Genomic DNA, 25,165 nt, shown 5'->3' with positions numbered 1-25,165 from the left:
TCCAGGCACAGAATCTTTTCCATTTGTCAGCATAATATTTTCTAGTACTAGGTCTTCTCACCTCCAAAATGACATCCATCACAGGTTTGCTGAGGTATGCTAAGGGGGAATTTAAGTGATTAGCCAAGCTGCAAGATTCAAAGTTTGGAGATGAGGGTGCAGAATTTAGTTGTTCTGCTGAGACAGTAAGGAAGGTGTCTGAGGCAGGTGCCATGGAGAGATTTGAGACAGACTGCATATGAGTGGGTACCAGTGTTGGCGAAGCCAGTCTGGAGCAATCAAAATCATTTTTGGTTTGTCGTGTTTGACTTTTAGCAGAACTTTGGAGAGCAGAGGCAGAGGGGGAAAGGCATAGAGTGACAGGTTTTCCCATCTGAAAGACAGAGCATCCACTTTCCAGGCTTTTTTGTCAGGAGTTCTTGTGCAAAATTTGTCCAACTGGTAGTTCTGGGGTGAGGCAAAAAGATCTATGGCTGTGCTCCCCCATTCATGTGTCAACATGTTGAAAATCCGTGGTTCCAGTCTCCATTCAAGTGGGTCCATGAGATTTCTGCTTAGTTCGTCTGCCAAAATATTCAGCTGCCCTGGCAGGAATTGAGCTTGTAGTTGTACTTGATAGCTCAATGCCGTGTTCCACAATGCCACGGCTAGTTTGCAGAGGGGGTAGGAATGTGTACCCCCTGCTTGTTTATGTACCACATAACAGTGGTGTTGTCCGTCTTTACCATTAGTTGCCCTGGATGAAGGTAGTCCTTGAAGGCTGTCAGTGCATTCTGTACAGCTAGCATTTCTTTTTGACTGATATGAAGGTGCATTTGATTTGGGCTCCATTTGCCCTGAATGCACTTCCCTGCCAGATGAGCCCCCCATGCATAGTCTGATGCGTCTGTAGTTAGGGTTTGTGTGGCAGGGGGTGGTGTGAATGGCAGTCCCTTGTTTTGGTGGCAGGCCTCTGCCCACCATATGAACTCTAGTTGCAGGCAAGGAATGATAGGAATCATTGTTTCTAGGCTGTGACAATGCTGACTCCATAAACTCTTTAAGTACCATTGACGTTTCCTCATATGCAGCCTTGCATATGGAATTAGAAGAATGCAGGAAGCCATGAACCACAAGGCTTGCAGTATTTGTCTTGCAGATAGCAGGGTTTCTGTGGCCAAGTGTTTGAAGTAATTCACCAAATGAAGTTGCTTTTCTGGCATAAGGAAAGCCATCTGGGCAGTTGTATTCAAGCTTGCACCCAGGAATGTAATTTTTTGAGAGAGTACAAGTTGTGATTTCTTTTTGTTTATAGTGTACCCTAGACAAGTTAGAACCATTTTTACAAATGCCAGATGTTTTAGAAGAATGGCCTTGTTTTCTGCCTGAATTAGACAATCATCCAGGTATGGATATATTTGAATATTTCTTTGCCTGCAAAATGCAATTACTGGAGCCAGGCACTTTGTAACGACCCTGGGCGCAGTAGATAAGCCAAAGGGCAGTGCAGAGAACTGATAATGCAAGTAGCCTGCTTTGAAGCGGAGGTATCTTCTGCAAGATTCCTTGATTGGTATATACAGGTAAGCCTCCTTTAAGTCTAGAGTTGCCAACCAGGCATCTTTGCCTAGCATAGGAAGTAACTGGTGAAGAGTCAACATCTTGAATTTTGGAATGTCCATAAAGGTGTTTAGAGTAGACAGGTCCAGAATTGGACGCCATGATTTGTCTTTTCTGGGTACCAGGAAAAGTCTGGAATAGAAACGTTGTCCCTTTTCCTCTTCTGGTACTAGCTGAACAGCCCCCATGTTTAAGAGGGGAAGTGCTGGTTTCTGGGCCTCTTCCCACTGATTTGGGGGCAGGTCTGGCCACCCGTTTGGAGTTGGCAATATATGTGGAAATGAATCTGCATCCCTGGGATACTATATTTAAAACCCATTTGTCCTGGGTTATAGGTTGCCAGTTTTTTGCATGAAGAGCCAGTTTCCCACCCAAAGGGGCAGCTAAAAGGTAAGTGCTTGGTAATTCTAGAGGAAAGTCATTGAGACTGCTTACCATAGGGCGGTGTCTTGTTGTTTCCAGATTTTGAAGAGGAGGCACCCCATTGCTTAGTTCTGAAAGTCCCTTGGGACTGAAACCTGGTGCCTTTGGAATGTCTAGGTTTGACTTGGCTCTGGAAGGAACTAGAAAGGACCAGTTCTTAGTAGGCCAGTGCCTACTAAATCCTGGAGGTTGCGCTTGTAAGAAATCTTTCACAGTTTGCATAGATTTAGCTTTATCTTCCATCATTTTTAAAACTTCTTCAGCCTTATTACCAAAGAGACGGTCCTGTTGCAAAGGAGAATCCAACAATTTTGCTTTAACATGATCAGGCAGAGATTGCTCTTTGAGCCAAGCATGCCTTCTAAGCACAGACTCAATTACAGCAGCCCTGCAAGAAGCCTCAAAAGAATCAAAACCACATTGCAAAGTATGTTTTCCAACTTGTTCAGCTGAATGCAATAAATCCTGTAAATCTTCTTTTTCCACAGTCAGAAATCAACATAATTTTCTGTTTAAGCAGTCCCAGGATATGCTGCTTATATTTTAGCATATGGAATTGACAGTTTAAAGCCCTGATTGCCAAGGTTGCAGAAGTATAAAACTTCTTACCCCACTTATCCAGCACCCTGGAATCTCTATCTGAAGGGGTAGGACTTTTTAGCAGTAGAAGCCTTAGTATGCCCTTGGGGCCTTGAGAAATAGTTTCAAGATCCGCAACAGGATTTTTGAAAAGGAATTTGTGGGAGTCAGGAACCCTGTAGTATCTGTCTGGCTTACAAGGAGCCGGAGGCAGAGAATCTGGAGCCATACTTGATTCCGAGAACACATAGGTTCATAGGTTCATATTAGGCTATCTGCCCTACGGCATTTATAAGCCTAGCCAGAGTGTATTTGGCTTTCGCCACCCATTTTAAATTAATTTTGCTGTGCCCTTTTTCGAGGTTAGTATACTGTGCCTCTGTCTAACAGTGACACAGAAGTGATACCCGGGGTAAACCTACGATCTCCCATCCACTCATCAAGATTCCTCTTGAAGAGAGTCAATGAGGGACTCTGCCTAACCTGGACTGGGATTTTACTCCAGAGTGAAGGGAGCCTCTGGGTTATGAATCTGTCCCTCCAGCATGTCCTATTTATTTCAGTGCTGAGGTTCAAGTCTCTCCAGCGTGTAGCTCGATGGGATTTGGATTGAGGTGCAGCATGTCCATTAATTCCGGGTTGGACATGGCTTTATACGTCAGGCACAGATCGCCTCTGAGCAGGCGGTATGCCACTGAGTAGAGCTGGAGTTTCTTTAACCGGGCAACATATGGCATCTGTTTGAGCCCTTTGATCCTCTTGGAGAGGTACTTTTGGGGTCTTTCCAGTTGCTGCAGGTGTCTGGTAAGGTACATCCCAAAAGGGGCATTGTAATCAATTATGGGCCTGATGAGGCACGAGTAAAGAGGCACGATGACCTCCCCTGATCTAGATGTGAATCCCTTCATGATTAGGTGGGCTATATAAAATGTTTTTCTAACCACTTTGGCCACGTGGTTGTCAAATGAGAGATTGCTATCAACTTGGGTCCCCAGGTCCCTAATTACTTCTTCTGTACTTAATGGATTACCACCTATGTGGTAATTTGTGGGCACCAAAGGGAATGACTATACACTTTTTGGCATTTAGCTTGAGGCTATGGCTCTGGCACCAGTTGTCTGTTTCTATGAGGCCCTTTTGAAGGATGCTTGCGTCAGCTGGAGAGTCGATTATGGCACCCAGTTTGCAGTCATCTGCGAACTTGGTCAGCCACAGTCCTTCCGTGTTGGCCTGTACCTCCGAGAAATATATACCAAACAAGAGAGGTCCCAGGACTGAGCCTTGTGGGACGCCACTTGTAACTGGTTTGGAGTCTGACATGGCTCCAGCAATTCTAACCATGTGGATTCTGTCCTTGAGCCAGTTTGCAACCCATCTAGTGACATCATCAACAATGTCCAGAACAGGAGGTATAGCCAAAGGCCTATGCTGTGGAAGAAGAAGAAAATCCCTAAGCCTCTTTTTAGATTCAGAAAAATCCTGACTTTCCCAGTGGAAATGTTCCCTTAAGGTATGTAAAGTTTCCCCAAAAGAAAAATGCTCAGGGGGAGAAGCAGAAGTAATGGACTCCTCTGCATCAAAATCCTCATAAGTAGGTCAGAATCCTCATAAGTAGATATAGACAAATCCTGTTCATTAGAAGAGTCAGAAGAAATAGAATTCTGTTAAGAAGATTCATAGTCAGTTTCATAGGTTCATACTACGCTATCTGCCCTAGGGCATTTATAAGCCTAGCCAGAGTGTGTTTGGCTTTTGCCACCCCTTGGAATGAGTATACTGTGCCCATTTTAAGGTTTAGTTTACTGTACCTCTGTCTAGCAGTGACACAGAAGTGACCCCCGGGGTAAACCTATGATCTCCCATCCACTCGTCAAGATTTCTCTATTCAGCCCTAGGCCTCTTTGAAGGGGGGGGGGTTGGCTACCCCTGATTAGACTAATTAAATCTTCAGCCATTTTGATAATTTGTTTTTTAGGCATAGGGGCCTGCACATGTGGCCTGGGCATTGGTTTTTTAGACATAGACCGAGATTTTGGCCTTAATATTGAAGATGGTATCTGTTTAATATACAAATCTGTAGGCCTGAATACACCCTCAGAAGTCGGTGCCTGCACAGCAGCTCTGGACCCATCCAAGGTAGAGACATCCGTGGGTTCCATATTTGAAGCACCTCGTGGCATACTGGACTCCGAATGGGTCTCAGTAGAGACCTGCGAATCAAAAGTAGCGGGTATCAGGGGTTGCGAAAGCATCTCACTGAGTACCAGCGAACTGGTGACTGGCTTAGGAGAAGTGTCGTCGGCAGTTTTGGACCTCAACGGCCTGTCTCTGTCTTTTTCTTTGCTTTTTCTAGGTATTCTGGTAGTTGGGAGTGCTAACTGACATCATTTCTGGATAATTAAATCATGTTCCAAAATATTTAGAAGCAAAAATGTACCGACGACGGATAGTGCACTGATTAAATAAAGCACAGAACCGACAACAAGGTACGTCGTAGTCAGGGCCTAGGCAAGGAATACAGTACAAATGGAAATCCTTATGAGGTATTTGCTTCCCACAAGTAATACAATTATTAACTTTTACTGATATTGGAAAGGAGCAAGAAAAAGTTTCCCCAATAGGGTACTTAGCTTTTTAGTTGAAGACTTCAGTTCTGAAACTCTAAACCGAAAATTTCAGGAGTTGGTTGACTGGCACTTGCGAACTGCTTCTGCTTTGGGCACTGCATGGCAAGAAAGACTGATGTAATGGCGTTGGCTGCATGTTTTATACCCCTGACGACCTGACGTCATGGAAGAAGGAACAGCAACCGACTCAGGACCCAAGACTTTGTTAATCAGGCTGGCTGAGGGCAACCTGCCAGCAGATTACCCAACTGTAATGACTGCAACAGTGAAACACAAAGAACATCTTGGCAATGATAAAAGATCTTTAATATTTGATACTTTTCTGTTACAGACACGACTTGTTATTGTGAAAGAAGGTAATGCCTTTCTGTGAGTATTTTGAATAGGAAAGGCATTTTTAAATTTACGCAAAAGCTATATTTTGCCTAAATCTATACCGTCTATACTGCAAAAATCATCGTATAATTGTCAAATCTTCAAGGCTATCTACAAAGCAGCACCTTATCCAATTCGAGTTGGAATTGGCCACAAAAGAAAAGCCTAGTTCAGCATTAAAGTTCCCTGACAAATAAAACTTGTGGAAATGAGACGGAGAAAGAGCCTAAACTGCTAACAGCAATCAAAAGACAGAACAAAGTCCTCTTTTCTCATGTTTTCTGGGAAGACAGTCCTTCTGTAGAAGCAATGATATACACACCACTCTATCTGAAAAATGTTATTTTGCTGTCACTGCAAATGGAGCAGCTACCTTTAGGGCACGCAAGTCCAAAAAGGGTAAGACAGCAGCAACATGAAAGGTTGGAGCTTTAGAAAGCTAAGGAAGAGCTATAGCTGAACAGAAAGTAACCAGGTCTGTCTGGGGCAAAGGGGATAAATACTGACTCTGGCTTTATGTAGTGAGGATTCTGAATTATACCTCAACATTGAGGAAAGGAAGCTGAAGTACTTATTGAAGGCTGGAAAGGCAAAGAGGTTGTCACACACACATATGTATGTACATACATTTTATATATATATATATATATATATATATATATATATATATATATAGATATATATATATATAGATATATATATACATACACACATACATATATATATATATATATATATATATATATATATATATATATATATATATATATATATATATATAGGGTTCCCTATTGGAACATCGAATTTTCAATTGTTCGAATCACTAAAGGTCGACCTTTAATGATCGAACAATTGAAAATACAAAATGTTCAAAATAAACATAAAAAAAAAAAAGTAAAGGGTATAGGCAGGGGGACAAGCCCCCCCTTCACCCCCACACCCCCGCTACTTAAATATACCAACTCCAAGATCACGCTACAGTGTAGGAAAGGGAAATCTTCCACTTCCGCAACATAGTTCCTTAAAGTGCATTCTCGGAGTTGGTATATTTAAGTAGCAGGGTTGTGGGGGATGCAGGGGGGCTTGACCCCCTGCTTTAACCCGTCAGGGTACGTTTCCTTTATTTTATTTTTTTTTTTAGTTTTGAAGTTACGGAACTTCGATCATATGGTATCGATCACACGGTATTCAATATATATATATATATATATATATATATATATATATATATATATATATAGGTTCCCTTCAGAAGCTCGAAATACTAAAATCTCGAATTCCAGTATTTCGAGCCCAAGGAGCCGAATCCACAGAACAGTGAATGTTCAGAAGCGCGAAATTCAAAACCTCGAATACCGGAGGTTTTGAATTTTGCGCGTCTGAACTTCCGCTGCGGTCATGTCTTCAGGTAAGTATGCGTGTGTGTTAAGGGGTTTAGGTAGGGGCTGTGGTGAGTGTCAGTGTGTTTTGTTGCTGTGATGTGTGTGTTCAAGGAGAATGTAGCTTGTGTGGTGGTGGTTTGTGTGTGTTTGTATGTAGTGCGACTATTTAAGTAGGGGGTGTGCAGGGGGGCTTGCCACCCTGCTTTCATGTAGTAGACAGATTGTGTGCGTTTTTGAGGAGAATGGTGTGTGTGTGTGTGTGTGTGTGTGTGTGTGTGTGTGGTAGTACCACGAAATTCAAAACTTCAGGAATTCCAGGTTTTGAATTTCGTGGTTTTCAAGTTTCGCTGTTGTGTGGATTAGTCTTCTTGGGCACGAAATACTGAAATTCGAGATTTCAATAGTTCGAGCTTCTTGAATATGTTCTTAGCCTTACTGGATTAAGCAACCACTTACAAGGCATAAGACACTTTGCTTTAACTGTCTGCTAAAAATGTGTCCCTCCCCCCCCATACACACCTATGCATTACTATCAGGAAGTTTTTCAACTGGGTTATCCATTATCACTTTCTCAAGGCTTTTGGTTGAGATAATAGCCAAGTTCCCCACCTCATTTTTGTTTGTTGATGCACCGTACTGCTGACATGTTGTCTGACTCTATGCAAAGAAAAAAAAAACTTCTTTGACAAAAGAAAGAGTCCTGAAAGACTAGGACAGGAGGACCAGAAGAAAGTACAGTTTTGTACCTACCATAAATGTATATGTTCGAGTGTCTTCACTGCTGCAGTCATTATACTTGGGTTATCCTGCCGTCAGGCAGTCCCGCAGTCGGCCAGAGTTCCAAAGTCTTGGTCCGGCATTGGTTGCTGTCGCTTCTTCCCTGACGTCAGTGCGCCAGGGGTATATAAGATGCAGCTGATGCCATTTTCTTCAGTTTTTCTTGCCCCAGATGTCAGGCGCCCCCAAAAAGATAGACAATACATACTGCTTACAAAACATACACAAGGTAAAAACATAACCTTCAGTAACCAACAAATACACCACATAGAAAGTATAGTGTAGAAAGTTAAAGATAAGACACAGCTAAGAAAGAGGGGATGGCGGGTGGGTAACCAGGACTGCAGCAGCGAAGACACTCGAACATCTACATTTATGGTAGGTACAAAACTGTACTATGTTCATCGTGTTTCACTACTGCAGTCATTACACTTGGGTAGAATCCCAAAGCTGAGTCAGGGCGGCTGGTTCTAAAGAGGATTTGGTATGGCTATGAGGCCCTGCAGCACTGCAGTGGCAAAGCCAGCTCTGGATCTAGAGTAAAGAGGCAAGTGATAATGCTTGGTAAAGGTGTGCACTGAACTCCAAGTTGCAGCTTCCAAAATGTCTTTGGTAGGTACTCCCCTAAGGTAGGCAGCAGAAGTTGCAGTTGCCCTGATGGAATGTGGTCTAATGTTAAATGGTACAGGTTTCCCATGCTGTGTGTAGCAGAACTGGATACAGTGTCCTATCCACTTTGAAATGGTCTGCTTTGAAATAGCCTTTCCCTGTGATCTTGCAGCATAGGATACAAACAATTGCTCAGTTTTCCTGAAAGCTTTTGTTTTGTCCAAGTAGAAGTGTAATTGCCTGTGTATGTCCAAGGAATGCAGAATTCTCTCCCCTTTATTCTGGGGATTTGGATAAAATGTTGGCAAGTGAATAGTTTGGTTAAGAGCCACACTGGATACCACCTTAGGCATAAGTGAAGGGTTTGTTCTTAAGGAAACCCTGTCTTGGTGGAAAATGATGAAAGGCTCCACTGCCATTAGTGCCTATAGTTCTGAGACTCTTCATGCTGAGGTTATTGCCAGTAGCAGGGCAGTTTTCCATGATATATATTTTAATTCTGCTGAATTGGCTGGCTCAAAAGGAGGTAAAGCGAATTTTTCCAAGACAAAATTGAGGTCCCAAGTAGGTGTTGGTGCTGTCCAGAGCGGTCTTATGTTTTTAGCCCCTCTGAGGTACTGCTTTAGCAATGGATGAGAGAAAATAGGAGGCTCTATGTTGTAATGAGCCGAGATGGCAGAAGCGTGGATCTTAATGGATGAAAAGGATAATCCTTTGTCTAGCATCTCAGTTAAGTATTGTAGTATCTGAGGAATGTTAGGGACAAGAGGGTCAAGGCTTTGAGCCTGGTTCCAGGCACAGAATCTCTTCCACTTTTCTGAATAAGATTTCCTGGTGCTAGGCCTCCTGGCCTCCAACATGACATCTGCAACAGCTTTAGAGAGAGGTGTTGCCTGTTTGGCTAATGAATCTGCCATGCAGCCAGGGATAAGGTTTTGAGCTGACTGTGCAGGATCTCATTGTTTTGTTGAGTCAGAAGGTGTGGAATTTGAGGCAAAATCCAAGGAGGGCCTTGAGCTAAGTTCTTTAAGATTGGGTACCAATGCTGGCGTGGCCTGTTTGGAGCAATCAGAATCATCTGTGGTTTTTCTTGTCTGGCTTTTGAGAGAACCTTTGAAAGGAGAGGCAGAGGAGGGAAGGCATAAACATGTAGGCTTTTCCAGCTGAACGAAAGAGCATCCACTTTCCATGCTTGTGTGTGATAAGTCCTTGTGCAGAATTTTTGTAGTTGGTAGTTCAGTGGGGAGGCAAAGAGATCTATGTCCCGGCTCCCCCATTTTTGCATTATCATGCTGAAAACTTGTGGATTTAATTTCCACTTGTGAGGATCCATGAAGTTTCTGCTTAGGTTGTCTGCCAGAGTATTTTTCTTTCCTGGCAGGAATTGTGCTTGCAGATGAACTTGATAAGTTAGAGCTGTGTTCCACAAGGTCATGGCTTGTCTGCATACGGGATACGAATGAGTGCCCCCTTGCTTGTTTATGTACCACATTACTGTGGTGTTGTCTGTCTTTAATAATAATTGTCCTGGATGCAGAAGGTCCTTGAAAGCTGTTTGGGCATTTTGTACAGCCAACATCTCTTTTTGATTGATGTGAAGATGCATTTGGTCTGTGGTCTATTTGCCCTGAATACATTTTCCTGCCATATGTGCTCCCCAGGCGTAATCCGAAGCATCTGTTGTTAAAGTCTGCCTGGCTATGGGTAGAGTGAAAGGCTGACCCTTGTTGAGGTGACATGCCTGTGCCCACCATCGAAACTCCTGTTGTAGGCAGGGAATTAGTGGTATTACCGTTTCCAAGCTGTGAGAGTGTTGAGTCCAAACACTTTTTAGGTACCATTGTAATTTCCTCATATGCAGTCTGGCATATGGAATTAGTAGCATGCAGGATGCCATGAATCCCAAGGCCTGCAGAATTTTTCTTGCAGGGAGTTGGGACTTTGTTGCCATCAACTGAAAATACTGAGTCAGTTGTCTTTGTTTGTCTGGCGTGAGATAAGCCATCTGGGCCGTTGTATTTAAGCTGGCACCCAGGAATATTATCTCTTGTGAGGGCACTAGTTTTGATTTCTTTTCATTTACTGTGTACCCAGATGCTTTAGAAGAATGTCCTTGCTCTCTGCTTGAATCAGGCATTCGTCCAGGTATGGATATATTTGAATTCCTTTTTGTCTGAAAAATGCAATTACTGGTGCTTGGCACTTTGTGAAGACCCTGGGCGCAGTAGATAAGCCAAAGGGCAGTGCAGAGAATTGGTAATGCATTGAACCAGCTATGAATCGGAGGTATCTTCTGCAATTTTGTCTGATAGGGACATGCAGGTATGCCTCTTTGAGGTCCAAAGTAACATGCCAAGCTTTCTTGCCCAACATGGGAAGGAGCTGCTGTAGTGTCAACATTTTGAATTTCGGAACATCCAGGTAAGTATTTAGAGTGGATAGGTCTAGTATGGGTCTCCAGGCTTTGTCCTTTCTGGGTACCAGGAAGAGTCTTGAGTAAAATCCTTGTCCTTGTTCCTGCTGTGGTACTTTTTGAATAGCTCTCATGTCCATGAGGGCTATAATTTGTTTTTGTGCCTCTGCCCATTGAATTTGTGGCATGTCTGGCATTCCTTTTAGCCTTGGTAAAGTGTGAAAGTGGAACTTGTAACCTTGAGACACAATATTCAGCACCCATTTGTCTTGGGTGATTGCTTGCCAGTTTTGTGAAAAAAGTGCTAGTTTCCCCCCCTAATGGAGCTGCCAAAAGGGAAGAGTTTGGCATTGGAAGGGGGAAGTCATTGGGATTGTTTCCTGTAAGGTTGTGACTTGTCCTCACCTCCTTTTGGGGTTGAAGCACCCCACTGTCGTGGTCTGTAATATCCTTGGGGCTGAGATCTGCCTCTTGGGCGTCTGTATCTGCCTCTTTGTGTCCTGTCTCACTGGAAAGGACCAATTTTTAGTAGGCCAATTTCTGCTAAATCTTGGTGGCTGTACCTGTAAGAAATCCTTCACTGTTTGCATAGATTTTGCCTTATCCTCCATTTTCTTTAATACCTATTCTGCCTTAACACCAAATAAAATATCTTGCTGTAAAGGAGCATCCAATAATTTTGCCTTAACATGATCTGGTAAGCTTTGTTCCTTTAACCAAGCATGCCTTCGAATCACAGATCCTGTAACTGCTGCACTAGAAGAAGCTTCTAATGAATCAAAACCACATTGCAAAGTATGCTTTCCCACTTGTTCAGCTGTATGCAATAAAGCCTGCATTTCCTTAAAATTAGGTTGTTCTGCACTTGTACTCATTTTCTGTTTTTACTGAGACAGTAAATATTGTTGATATTTAAGCATGTGAAACTGGCAGTTTAAAGCCCTCCCTGCTAAAGTTGCAGAGGTGTAAACTTTCTTCCCCCATCTGTCTAATGCTCTAGAATCCCTGTCCGAGGGAACTGGATATTTAGCTGTAGAGGTCTTTACCCCTTTGGGACCCTGGGAAATAGTTTCTGGGTCAGCAGCAGGGTTTTTATAAAGAAATTTGTGAGAGTCAGGGACTCTGTAGTACCTGTCTGGCTTGACTGGAACAGGGGGTAAAGAATCTGGATTTAAACTGGATTCAGAGAACACATCGTCCACAATATCCAGCAGTGGCAGAATAGCAAGGGGTTTGTGCTGAGGCAATAAAAAGAAAGTCTCTGAGCCTTTTCTTGGATTCTGAATAATCCTGGCCCTCCCAATGGAAATGCTCCCTCATGGTATGTAAAGTTTCCCCAAAAGAGTAATCCTCAGGAGGAGAGGCTGAAGGAATAGATTCTTCAGCATCAGAGTCCTCATGGGGGGGGGGGGGGGGTAAAGAATATCGCTGGTCTGAAGAGGAATCAGAATATATTGAAACCTGGTCAGAGAAATCATGGTCTGTATCCTGCCTAGGCCTTTTATCAGGAGGGGGATGGGAACCCCTGATCAGAGTAATTAAGTCTTCGGCCATTTTGAGCATCTGCATTTTAGACATGGAGGCCTATCCAGGTAAATGCTGTACTTGCTTCTTTGTCTTTAATGTAGTTTTAGACTTGGCTGTAGATGCAATGGTAAGTTGTGAAGGTGTGAAAACACCCTCAGAAGCGGATGCCTGCTCAGCGGCTCCGGACCCATCTGAAGGGTTAGTCTCCGTAGGCACAACACCTTGAGTATCCAGAGGCCTAGGCAACTCCACGTGGGAGTTGGTCGTGGCCTGTGGCTCTGAGGTAGCGGGTGTCACGGGCTGCGAAAGCACCTCACTGAGAACTGGCGAACCGGCGACTGGCCTAGAAGAGGCTTCGTCATCAGTTCTGGGCCTTGGATGCCTGTCCTTATCCTTATCTTTGTGTTTTTTGTGAATTCCGGTTGTCGGTTGTTCCGACGGCATGGTATAATTAAACCTTCGGCCAAAATAATGGCGAGCAAAATCAAACCGACGTTTAATAGTGTGTTTGTTAAATCTAGCACAAAACCGACAACTAGTGACGTCGTGATCTGGGCCTAGGCATGGAATACAGTAAGAATGAAAATCCTTATGAGGTATTTGCTTTCCACAAGAAATACAATTATTAACTTTTACTGACATCGGTCTGAGGCAAGAAAAAGTTTCCCCAATGGGGTACTTAGCTTTGTTGAAGACTTTGGATCTGAAAATCAAATATGAAATCTCAGGAGTCGGCTGACCGGCACTTGCAAACTGCTTTTGCTTCGGGCACCGCACGGCAAGAAAGACTGAAGAAAATGGCGTCGGCTGCATCTTATATACCCCTGGCGCACTGACGTCAGGGAAGAAGCGATAGCAACCGATGCCGGACCAAGACTTTGGAACTCTGGCCAACTGCAGGACCGCCTGACGGCAGGATAACCCAAGTGTAATGACTGCAGCAGTGAAACACGATGAACATCTGCTCTCATCTCCAGGAGACAGATATGGAAGAGACTTTCATCAGCACTCCAGTCACTTGAGCTATCTGTACCTTTTGTAAAACTCTCAACTCTAAGCCAGACACACTGATGGTTACTGAAATTTAAAGGGATAACCTACCTGAGGATTTTGCCAGTGGACTAGATCAGACTGACAAGGTCATCAGAAGAGAGTTGGAGTGCTGAGACCACTCTACCTGGTAGGTTGAATGTGGGACTGCAATCCAGTGTGAAGAACCATGCAGACTGATGCTTTCTTCAAACATACAACCTTAAGGTTGGTTTCTATGAGCATTGTTTGAAAAGATGTAATACGATAAACCTTTTGGCCATGGGATAGCAGCATATCCTGGGGCTAAAATGCCTGACAAATCCTTGTGTCTAAACATCTGACAAACTTATTTATTTTATTTACTGCATTTGTTTACGGGAAATTCCACTGGGCCTAAAAGAGCCCATTTTCAGTTGAGACCCAGGGAGAAAAGCTCCGACAAGAACATAGATACAGAAAAAAAATTAAACATTAATTGGTACAGAAGTAGAAACAGTTTTTCACATGGTGATTACAGTAATATATACTGAATATATACATAAAAGCAGGAATTTAGTTGGTTGCCAGATGAATGCAATCAGAGAGGTATAAACATAGATATATTAATCAGCATTATTGTACCATTATCAAAGTGATGACAAAAATAATAAATATGGAGAAAGTATCATCAGTCACTAGTAGCAAAAAGCACAGGAGTTTAGTTATCATATAAGGAGAAGGAAGAGGTTAGGTTATAGAGCAGGTATATAGCCAGGAAGAGTTGAGATGATTTTTCAGTATTTGTTTGAAGGTGGTGGTGCTGCCTGCATTTCTTATAGAAGGTGGATGCGAGTTCCATAGTTTGGTGACGGTGGAGGAGTAGAGGAGTTGACCAGCAGGTAAGGTGGGATTTTCTACTTTTAGAAGTAGATGATTTTCAGATCTTAGCTCCCTGCTGGGTTGCTATTTGGCAAGTAGAGTTGAGAGAGTATGACAGTCTGTGGGTCTGTAGATTATTTTGTGCACTGTAGTTAGTTGGGTGAATGAGAGATGGTGGGGGAGTTCCAGCCAGCCTAATTGTTTTAGTGAGTTACAGTGGTGGGATGAGAATTTGGCCTTTCTGTTGTTGTAACACATATCAAGTTTGAATTTTGTAGAATTTTGGATATTAGTGAGGAGAGGGGCACCATAAAGGAGAGAGGGTAATAAAATGGTAGTTGAAGGGTTTGTCTAGTAGAGAGGCTAAGAAAGTACTGGTGCCTGTAGAGCATACCAAGCTTTTGGTGTGTTTTTATGTTATTGTTTATGTGTAGGTCAAAGTTAAGGTTTTCATCTATAATAAAGCCTAGTAATTTTAGTGTGTGGAACAACTTCTATAGTGGTATTGTCTTGGAATTGTATAGTGAAGATTTTTTTATCTAGGAGTCTGAAGAACTTGAACTGCTAGGAGGTGAGACTAAACAGTTCATTGTGATCGTGAGGGATGAAAACAGCTGAAGCACAGACTTTCTGTCTGCAGAAGGACAGCATCCTTTTTAAGAGCTGCAAGAAATGGTGATCCAGGTAGAAGAGTCTTGGATCTCTGCAGCCAAGGATGAGCTGCCACTATGCACATATGAACCCAAATAAAAGTGTTTAGAACTGTTAGTGACAGAATGCCACCAAGAAGCATAGTGATCTGTATCTTGGATGTCTACAAAGCAAATACAGTCTCCTCTGAACAGACATGGAAGGATGGACTGTACCATGACTACATCTACATTTATGGTAAGTGTACACAACTGTACTATGTTCTTCGTGTTTCATTGTTGCAGTCATCACACTTGGGTTGATTCCCAAAGCTGAAGAAAAGGGTGAGGGCTGGCTAGGATGCCCTGCAAGACTGCAGCTGCAAAGCCTGCCCTAGATTTGGAGAAGGCAGGCAGGTGGTAATGCTTGATGAAGGTATGAACAAAAGTCCATGTTGCAGCCAACAGGATGTCCCTGGTGGGGACCCCTCTGAGAAAAACTGCAGAGGTGGAGGTTACCCTGGTGGAATGAGTCCTGACTCCCTTAGGGTGCAGTTTCCCGTGGTGCTTGTAGCAGAGATGGATGCAGTGTGCTGTCCATTTGGAGATTGTTTGGATATGGCCTTGCCCTCTGCCCCTGCTGCAAAGCTAATTGGTTAGTTTTCCTAAAAGATATAGTCTTATCCAGGTAGAATCTGAGCTGTCTGTACACATCTAGAGAATGCAGAATTCTTTCCCCCTTGTTTTGTGTGTTAGGGAAAAAGGTGGACAAATGAACAGATTGGTTGAGAGCCACACTGGACACCACTTTAGGCATGAAAGTTGGGTTAGTCCTGAGGGAGACCCTGTCAGCATGGAAAATCATGAAGGGCTCTACAGCCATGAGTGCTTGTAGCTCTGAAACTCTTCTTGCTGAAGTGACGGCCAGGAGCAAGGCTGTTTTCCAAGAGAGAAATTTTAACTCTGCTGAAACTGCAGGCTCAAACGGGGGTAGGGTGAGCTTTTCCAACACAAAGTTAAGGTCCCAAAGTGGGGTAGGAACTCTTCTGGGTGGCCTTAAATTGTTAGCCCCTCTTAGGAACTGTTTGATGAGAGGGTGTGAGAAGAGAGGTGGCTCTGTGCTGTAATGAGCAGAGATGGCAGAGGCATGAATTTTAATAGAAGAGAAGGATAGGCCCCTGTGTAGTAGATCTGCTAGGTAATCCAGAATGACAAGTAGGGAGGGCTTTGCTGTTTCAGCTCCTTTAGCCTGGATCCAGGTATAAAACCTTTTCCACTTGTCAGCATAGGATTTTCTAGTGTTGGGGCATCTGGCCTCATGTAAAACATCCAGGACTTGTTTGCTTAGGCTTGCAGCTGGAGGTGAGGTCAGGGAATAAGCCAGGCTGCCAGGTTCACGGTCTGCAATTATGGATGCATGAATTCTCCTTTCTTCTGGGTTAGGAGTGTTGGGATCTGAGGTAGGTGCTATGGTGGCAGGGGTGACAGGCTGTGCAGCAGTGGGTACCAGTGCTTGCATGGCCAGTGTGGGGCAATCAAGATTGCCCTTGTTTTTTTCTCCCTTATTTTGCGCAGTACCCTTGAAATTAGTGGTAGAGGGAGAAATGCACAGATTGAGAGGTTTACCAATTGGAAGGATAGAGCATCCACTTTCCAGGCCCTGCTGTGAGGTTCCCTGGTGCAGAATTTGCTGAGCTGGTGATTGTTGTGGTAGGCAAAGAGGTCCACCTTTGTGGTGCTCCACTTCTTGGTTACAAGGCTGAAGGTCCTGTGGTCTAGCTGCCACTCATGTGGGTCTAGCAGGTTTCTGCTCAAGTTGTCTGCCAGAGAGTTTAGGGAACCTGGCAGGAATTGTGCTAGTAGGTAAATTTGCATGGCTGAAGCTGTGTGCCAAAGGGTCATGGTGAGTCTGCTGAGAGGATAAGAGTGAGTTCCTCCCTGCTTGTTGATATACCACATCACTGTGGTGTTGTCTGTTTGGATCACTAGAGGCCCCGAGGACAGTAGGGGTCTGAAAGCTGTCAGAGTGTGCTGCACACCTAGCATATCTTTTTGGTTGATGTGCAGATGTACTTGATTTGGGATCCAATGGCCCTGAATGCACCTGCCATCCAGGTGAGCACCCCAGGCATAATCTAATGCATCTGTGGTGAAGGTCTGGGAGGCGTGGGGTTGTGGGAAGTGAAGACCCTTATTGTGGTCGCATGCTGCTGCCCACCAAAGAAAATCTTTCCTTAGACAGGGTATCACAGGTATGATAGTTTCCAGGTCTTGAGAGTGTTGATACTAAAGGCTTTTTAGGTACCACTGTAGTTTGCTCACATGCAGTCTGGCATATGGAATGAGTAGAATGCAGGAGGCCATGAACCCTAGAGCTTGCAGGATTTTCCTTGCGGTTAACTGGGTTCTGGTGGCAAGTTGACAGAAGTAGCTTGTCAGGTAGGCTTGTTTTTCTGGAGTAAGGAATGCCATCTGGGATGCTGTGTCCAGGCTTGCTCCCAGGAATACAATTTTTTGAGTGGGGACTAGTTTTGATATCTTTTAATTTATAGTATACCCCATGGAGGTCAGTAGGTCCTTTACAAAGGACAGGTGCTGTAACAGCTTTTCCTGACTGTCTGCCTGAATCAGGCAGTCGTCTAAGTAGGGGGTAAATTTGAATATTTCTTTGTCTGCAAAAAGCAACGTCTGGAGCCAGGCATTTTGTGAAAACTCTGGGGGAAGTGGATAAGCCAAAGGGAAGTGCAGAGAACTGAAAGTACATAGATCCAACCCTGAAACATAGATATTTCCTGCAAGATTCCCTGATTGGGATGTGTAGATAGGCCTCTTTTAGGTCTAGGGTGGCTAACCAAGCATCATAGGAAGAAGCTGCTGGAGGGTGAGCATTTTGAATTTTGGTATCACCAGAAAGGTGTTTGAATTGATAGACTGAGGATTGGGTGCCAGGTGCCCTCTTTTCTGGGTACCAGGAAAAACCTGGAGTAGAAACCTTGGCCTATCTGTTCTGCAGGAACAGGCTGTATTGCCCTCATGGAGAGCAGGGAATGGTCTTGTTTTTTTTGGCCTCTGCCCACTGGTTTGGAGGAAGATCTGAGAACCCTTTTGGGTTGGCAGAGTGTGGAAATAAAATTTGTATCCCTGGAACACTGTGTTGAGAACCCATCAGTCATTGGTAATAGAGGTCCAGTTGTTTGCATGGGAGGAGAGTTTTCCTCCTAGGGGCACAAGCAGGTGGGCAGAGGTAAGGGGTGGAGGTGTAAAGTCATTGTGAGTTCTTTCCATAATGGGGTGGCTTAGCATGCCCTGTTTTTGAAGTGGAGGAACTCCACTGCTTAGATCTCTGCATTCCCTGGGACTGCTGTCTGGGGTGGGGGGTCTGCTTCCCCTAGGTCTTGGCTGGGCTGGCCTGGAGGGGGCCGGAAACAGACAGTGCTTGGAAGGGCAATGCTTACTGAACCTCGGAGGCTGGACCTGTAAGAAGTCTTTAACTGTCTGCATAGATTTAGCTTTTTCTTCCATCTTTTTTAAGACCTCTTCTGCCTTGGTGCCAAACAAACTTTGTTCAATGGTGTGTCCAATGGTTTTGATTTAACATGTTCTGGCAAGGTCTGTTCCTTAAGCCAAGCATGCCTTCTAAGTACAGAACCAGTGACTGCTGCCCTGCAAGATGCTTCTAGGGTGTCAAAGCCACATTGCAAGGTGCGTCTAGTAACTTGGCTTGCAGAATGCATAAGCTCTTGTAATTCTTTATTTTCTGCACAAACAGGAAAGGTAGATATTTTTTGTTTGAGGAGTTCCATGGTATGTTGTTGGTATTTCAGCATGTGGAACTGACAATTTAGTGCCCTAATGGCAAGAGTTGCAGAAGTGTATACTTTTTTACCCCATCTGTCTAAAGCTCAGGAATCCCTGTCCGAAGGGGTGGGATTCTTATCTGTGGTTGCTTTAATTCCTTTAGGTCCTTAGGAGATGACCTCTGCATCAGCAGTAGGATTTTTGAAAAGGAATTTGTGAGAGTCAGACTCTAATACCTGTCAGGTTTCCTGGGAGCAGGAGGAAGGGTGTCAGGAGTCAAATTGGATTCCATAAAGACATCATCCACAACATCTAAGACAGGATGAATGGCTACAGGTCTATGCTGTGGTAAATCTAAGAATTCCCCGAGTCTCTTTTTGAACTGAGGACAGTCCTGCCATTCCCCATTGGAACTGCTAAGTATGTAGGGTTTCACCAAATGAAAAATCCTCTGGAGAAGAGGCAGAAGGAATAGATTCCTCTGTATCTGAATCCTCATAAGCAGATAGGGGTTGCATGTCTTCATATTCAGAAACCTCAGAGTCATCGGACTCCTGGTCAGATAAAACTGCTGGGGACAAGTCTCTTTTCCTTTTGGAAGGGGTAGGCTGGCTTCCCCCAATAAGCATGATAAGGTCTTTCGCCATTTTAAGCATTTGAGATTGAGGCATGGAAGCAGGTGCTTGAGCTTAGGTTGCCAGTTTTATAGGCGTAGTTCGTACCCTTGGCCTTAGAAACTCTGTAGTTTTAGAAAGAACTGAAGACACGAAAGAAGTCATTGGTTTGTGTCGATTATCGGTAGTACGAAGAACTTCCTCGGAAGCTGGTGCCTGCTCAGCGGCTCCGGACCCATCCAAGGTAGAGACATCCACAGGATCCTTAGTCAAAGAAGAGTCTCGTGGCATACCGGACTCAGAACGGGTCTCGGTAGTGGCCTGCGAATCCACAGAAGCAGGCATCAGTACAGTCCTCGTAATGGGGTACACTTAAGAGGTGTTTGTATATGTTTTACAGTCCACTCACAAATTTAACAAAGTCAACAAAATTCCAGTCTTTCTCAGCCACTTTTTCTTGCAAAGCCATTTTCACAAATGTGATCGCTACTTTACCTTCAACTTATTCAATAGCTTTGGTGTCTCTGCTCTTCTTGATCATCTCCCATCACCAGTCTCTGGTTCAAGTCCAAGGCACTCCTAATTCTTTTAATCAACTCCAATGCTTTTTTCTGTCTCTCAAGAATTTTCTTCTGGAATACTGGAAAACGTTTCACTTGCAATGACTCTTCATGGGCTTTGTTGTCAGAAGAATGAGAAGCACAGTCCTCTTCTCTTTGCTATTGCACTCTTTGTTGAACATTTTTTTATTTCCACATGCCTATTTTGCATCAAAAATGTCTTTGATCCTTCAGGAGAAAATATTCCGAAGACAGCAGGATACAGTAGGTTGAAACTTATATCTGCCTCTTGACATTCCTTGATTGCTGGGATAAACTAGCTTCTCTTTACCATAATGTACAGTGAAGAATAATTTTCCAGAAACAATCGTTTGTCTCCATTTTTTTATCTCCAATTTTTTATATTTTTCCTTTCTGCCACATTTTTTTCAGGATCAGTCTTTCTGCTAGCATGACTGCATCTCTAATAATATAGGCCTTGGGTGCTTTCTTTTGGACAGGTTTGGGGCATACACAAAATGTGCACTTTAAATTAACAAATCTTGCTGTGGAACACCAATCCAGTTGCTTATTTGTACTTTTACAAAATTAATATATTCTGTTCCTTCCAGTTTCTTTGGCACTGCAGAAAAAATCTCAGGTTCTTTCTGTGTGGTCTGTCTTCTAACTCTAATAATTTTCGAAACAGCTCTTCTTGAGAAGCCTCATGCTCAGCCAGCCTTTTCTTCATTTCAACCTCTGATTTTTGCAGTTTTATCCTTTCATCTGAACAGATTGTTAAAACTTCTATTTTTCCAGCCTTTTGTTATTTCAGATGATATATTCCTTCAATGTTTCATTTACTTTACACACCTCCGAGTACATTTAATTGTCCCCTCTAAACATCTGGAAGCTATCTCCTGTACCAAAGATGAAACCTGAACTATTTAGTTGCAGGACTCTTCCCAACCAGAGTTTTCCCTTCACCTTTTGTGGTTGACTTTCTTTCAGATTCTCCAAATTTCTTCTTTGCTGCATCAAGGCACTGTAATTATTAACCAGTGACTGAATTTTCCCGAATTTTCCCAAATAACAGTTCAAAGGTACTTTGTTTCTCATTTGGAGCGAGGAAATTAAGCTGTTGCTCAGTGTGCAGCCATCTCAGAAGTCCATGGTTACAAAACTTATTTATCTGGCTCGAGGAGAATCAAATCACAGGAAGGCCGCACTAGAAAGAAATAAAGCTGGGAACAACTGGGGCCCTGAAACCACAGTTATAGAAATTATTGATTTGGATTGAGGGGAAACAAATCTCAGGAAGGCAGCACTAGAAAGAAATAAAGCTGGGGACAACTGGGGCCCTGAAACCACAGTTATAGAAATTATTGATCTGGATTGAGGGGAAACAAATCTCAGGAAGGCAGCACTAGAAAGAAATAAAGCTGGGGACAACTGGGGCCCTGAAACCACAGTTATAGAAATTATTGATCTGGATTGAGGGGAACAAATCTCAGGAAGGCAGCACTAGAAAGAAATAAAGCTGGGGACAACTGGGGCCCTGAAACCACAGTTATAGAAATTATTGATCTGGATTGAGGGGAAACAAATCTCAGGAAGGCAGCAATGGAAAGAAATAAAGCTGTGAACCACTGGTGCCCTGAAACCACAGTTTCAGAAATTATTGATCTGGACTGAGGGGAAGTAAGCCTCAGGAAGGCGGCAGCAAAAAAATCATAATCAGCCGGTGAAAAGGTCAGGGAATGCTGAAGTGAGACAAACAGTGAGGATTGAAACCTGGAGAAGCAGAAGCAACAAATTCTGTAACCATTAGTCGTGACTGTTACAGACTTCCTGGAGACATTGCTCGTGTTTTTAACAACCAACAAACTCTAATTTTCTAAACCTTTCTTGAAAATAAGTTGCTGCAAGAAAATTCTCTAATGTCTTCCTAAGCCAACATTAGATTTAATGCAATGGCACAAGACAGTACAGACATTTTATGTGCATATTTTTTTTGGGGAGGGGGCAGAAATGCCACAGGCATATTTAGAAAAAGTGGAGAGGATGTCACAACTCAAGAAAATAGTATGCCAATGAACAGTCAGAAAGGGAAGTAATAAACAATTTCCCACCAAAAGGTGCAAGGGCAAAACTCGACTAGACAACACTTATAGTGACAAGTGTAAGGACATTTGCATCAACACACAAATCCCACAGAGAAAATGTTATTGCAGCCTGGGGTTGCCGAGATTGAGAGAAGGGGAGGGAGAGAGAGACAGCGGGGAGAGATGGCTGTGCTGTGCATGATCAGAAGGATAAGAAGCTGAAGTTGCCTGGGAATTCTACAGAAATCCTAAGTCTGCAGCACAACCACAATTATCTGAGTTTGACTTTTTTGTACATATCATAGCATTTTCCTACACAATGTACATTTTTCCAAGGCTACATAAATCTACAGTCGTAATAAAGGCCTGCATACCTGATTTTTTGTTTAATTCACAACTCCTAATGCAAACACAGCTTGCCATGTTCTTGCTTTTCAGCAGTTAGGCAAAACAATGCAAGAAATGTAGCAGTTAAAAAAACAAACAAAAAAAAAAAGATTGTAGTTAACTTACATCTTAAGCTGCAGTCTTTTAGTTTCTCCTGCAATGCAGTCTGCTTATCTTCATATGATTTGCATAACCCTGTTGCATGTTCTGCAATATCAGAAAACAAAATATATTTTAAACTACTGCTACTACTTTTTGAAGTAATTTACACAGACATTTAGATGTACAGCTGTGTGAGTGCACTCACCATAATAGCAGACATTCAAATAGGACCACTGTTGAAGCAGTACTCATGACACACAAGAATTAGCCACAGGTGGATACCTCCTCTGCTGACCGAATGCTCAGATTTCTATGGATATCATGGCGGTGGTTGGCTTATTCTCACCGCAGGTTACAACTTGGCTAAAACAAGCAGTCAACACCTGTACCATTATCAGTTCTTTTTGCAGGTGAACCTATGGGGGATATTTGCAGACTGAATGGAATAGCCCCACCCCTTTTAAACCAATTAATAAAACAAAGTACAATACAGCGGTAATTATCTCTAGTGGAGAGTCCTCTACAGTCATTGCACAGCTTAGGCAGTGGATTTCAGGAGAAGGAGCACACTCCCTTTGGTACTTGTCCTTCTGGAGTTGAGAAAAAAGGAAATAAGAGCAGTAGAACCCTGGGTGATAAATGCAACCTTTTCCATAGTTTACCTACTAGACTATTGTAAAAAGATAAGGAAAAATGATAAAGTATTTAAACATGGACGCTAGTACTGCAGTTATATTCCTTCTTGCGAACTCAAACAACTGTACTATGTTTTTCATATGGATCACTTTTCCAGTACTACTCGTGACATATGGGAAAATTAGCACAGTCTCTATAGGGAAGTGAAGACCAGAGCAATAAATTACACCATCTCCTCCTCTGCCCCTCTCTCTGGGAGTTGCCAAGTTATGGAAGGCCTTGCAGGATGGTAATGCAAAACCTTGTCCTGCTGTTGGACTGTATATCAAGCTTGCAATATTTGAAAAGGAGAGAAGAGGGGGATCATACAGCAGCCTTGCAAATACCCTGAGCAGACATTTTTGGAAAAAAACAAAACAAAAAACAACAAAAAAAAAAATAAACCCAAAAAACAAAGCTCATAGGTTCATAGCCAATTACTAGGCTAATGGTACAATCCTAGGCAATAACACCCAGGATATGGCAGGATTATATCTTACATAATTCCCAGATATGTGATAGGGGTAGTATCAGGGTAGTTGGTCTTTGGGTTTTGGAGTTCTGAGTCATTTTACAGACAGTCTCCGTCTATAAGGGACATAGACAGTACCCCGGGAGTGAATTTACAGTTCCCCATCCACTTATCTAAATTCTTTTTGAAGAGAGTGTGGGAAGGGCTTTGCTTTACAAAGATGGGAAGTTATTCCACAGACAAGGCAGCCTTTGGGATATGAATCTTTCTTTCCAGAAAGTGCTGTTAGAGTCACAAATAAGGTTCAGGTCTGCGGAACACATAACCCTTGTATACTTTTTCTCGGGAATATGTATTCATCATGGTCAGATCAGAGAATGCCTTGTAGGTCAGGCATAAGTCCCCTATCAAACCATATGAGCAGGAGGTAAAGGGATATGGCCTTTAGTCGGTCTGCATAAGACGTGTCTTATGCTTTGTATTTTTTTTAGTGAGAAACCTCTGGGGCTGCTCCAGCTGGTGTAAGTGCTTGGTTAGGTACATGCAGAAGGGAGTACTGTACTCAATTATGAGCCTGATGAGGGCCGTGTACAATGGTACTATGACTTCCTTTGATCTTGATGACATGCCTTTACTTATAAGTTGAGCCACACAGACGGAATTCTTCACTACTGTTGGTGGTCAAAGTTTAGGCTACTATCCATGTTACTAGGCCCCTCACCACGGAGTTAACAGTTAGGGGTGAGCTATCAATATTATAAATTTACAGGGATATCTGATTTACTGAAAGGTACGATTATGCATTTTTTAGCATTTAGTCTCACACCATGGTTTTGGGACCAGTTGTTTGTCATTTTTAGGCTAGTTTGTAGGATATCAACATCATATGGGGATTCAGTGATTGCTCCCAGCTTACAGATGTCAGTGAATGTGGTGATCCAGAGGCCCCCCCCAACACTGGCCTTTACTTCAGAGAAGTATGTACAAAACAGGAGCCCTATGAGACACCCCTAGAAGCAGGTTTCTTATTGAAGGTGGATTCATCTATTTGGACAACATGTATCCTGTCAGTGAGCCAGTTTGCTACCCTTCTGATGATGTGGGGGATTATGCCTAACTCAGTAAGTTTATCTATGATCTCCAAGTGGAAGACTGTGTCAAAAGCTTTGGCCAGGTCTAAGTAAGCAGCGTGTGTACTGTTTTACCCTCATCCATAGCCCTGGTGACTTTCTCGAAGAAGTCCACCAGATTAAGTAGGTAAGACCTCCCTTTGACAATACCAAATCGGGTCTGGTCCAGTGTTTGGAGAGTTCCAATTTCATTGTTGATCAAATTCATGATAATTCTTTCCATGGCCTTGCAGATAAGACTGGTCAAGTGTATGGGTTTGTAGTTCCCTGGGTCAGCTGATGGCCCCCCTTGTGCAGAAGAATGACAGTTGCAGTCCTCCATTCCTCTGGGACAAAGCCAGTCTAGAGGCCATGGTTAAAGGGGGTTTCCAGTGGCCCTGGCAGATTCTTTTTTAAGCTATTTAAGAAGCATCCTGGAATATTGTCAAGACCCATGGACACTGTGTTTTTGGCTTTAATGAGCACAGTTATGACTTGTACCCTTGTAATGACTGGTAGGGGGGTGGTTGCGGG

At 43.2% G+C, this 25,165-nt stretch overlaps 1 protein-coding gene across 1 annotated transcript in view; it reads right to left on the bottom strand.

Moving 5' to 3' along the window:
- The window catches only part of COMMD4 (COMM domain containing 4), a 335,308-nt gene that overhangs the window by 102,941 nt on the left and 207,202 nt on the right, over nt 1–25,165 (bottom strand). The window contains exon 6 of the mRNA XM_044077180.1: nt 22,400–22,480. Coding sequence (XP_043933115.1) covers nt 22,400–22,480 — 81 coding nt within the window. The remainder of the gene's footprint in view (nt 1–22,399; nt 22,481–25,165) is intronic.

The sequence above is a fragment of the Protopterus annectens genome, chromosome 7.part0 (genome assembly GCF_019279795.1).
Source record: "Protopterus annectens isolate FY-2018-M chromosome 7.part0, PAN1.0, whole genome shotgun sequence".
Lineage (NCBI taxonomy): Eukaryota > Metazoa > Chordata > Ceratodontiformes > Protopteridae > Protopterus > Protopterus annectens.
This window is presented reverse-complemented; position numbering and strand designations above follow the sequence as displayed.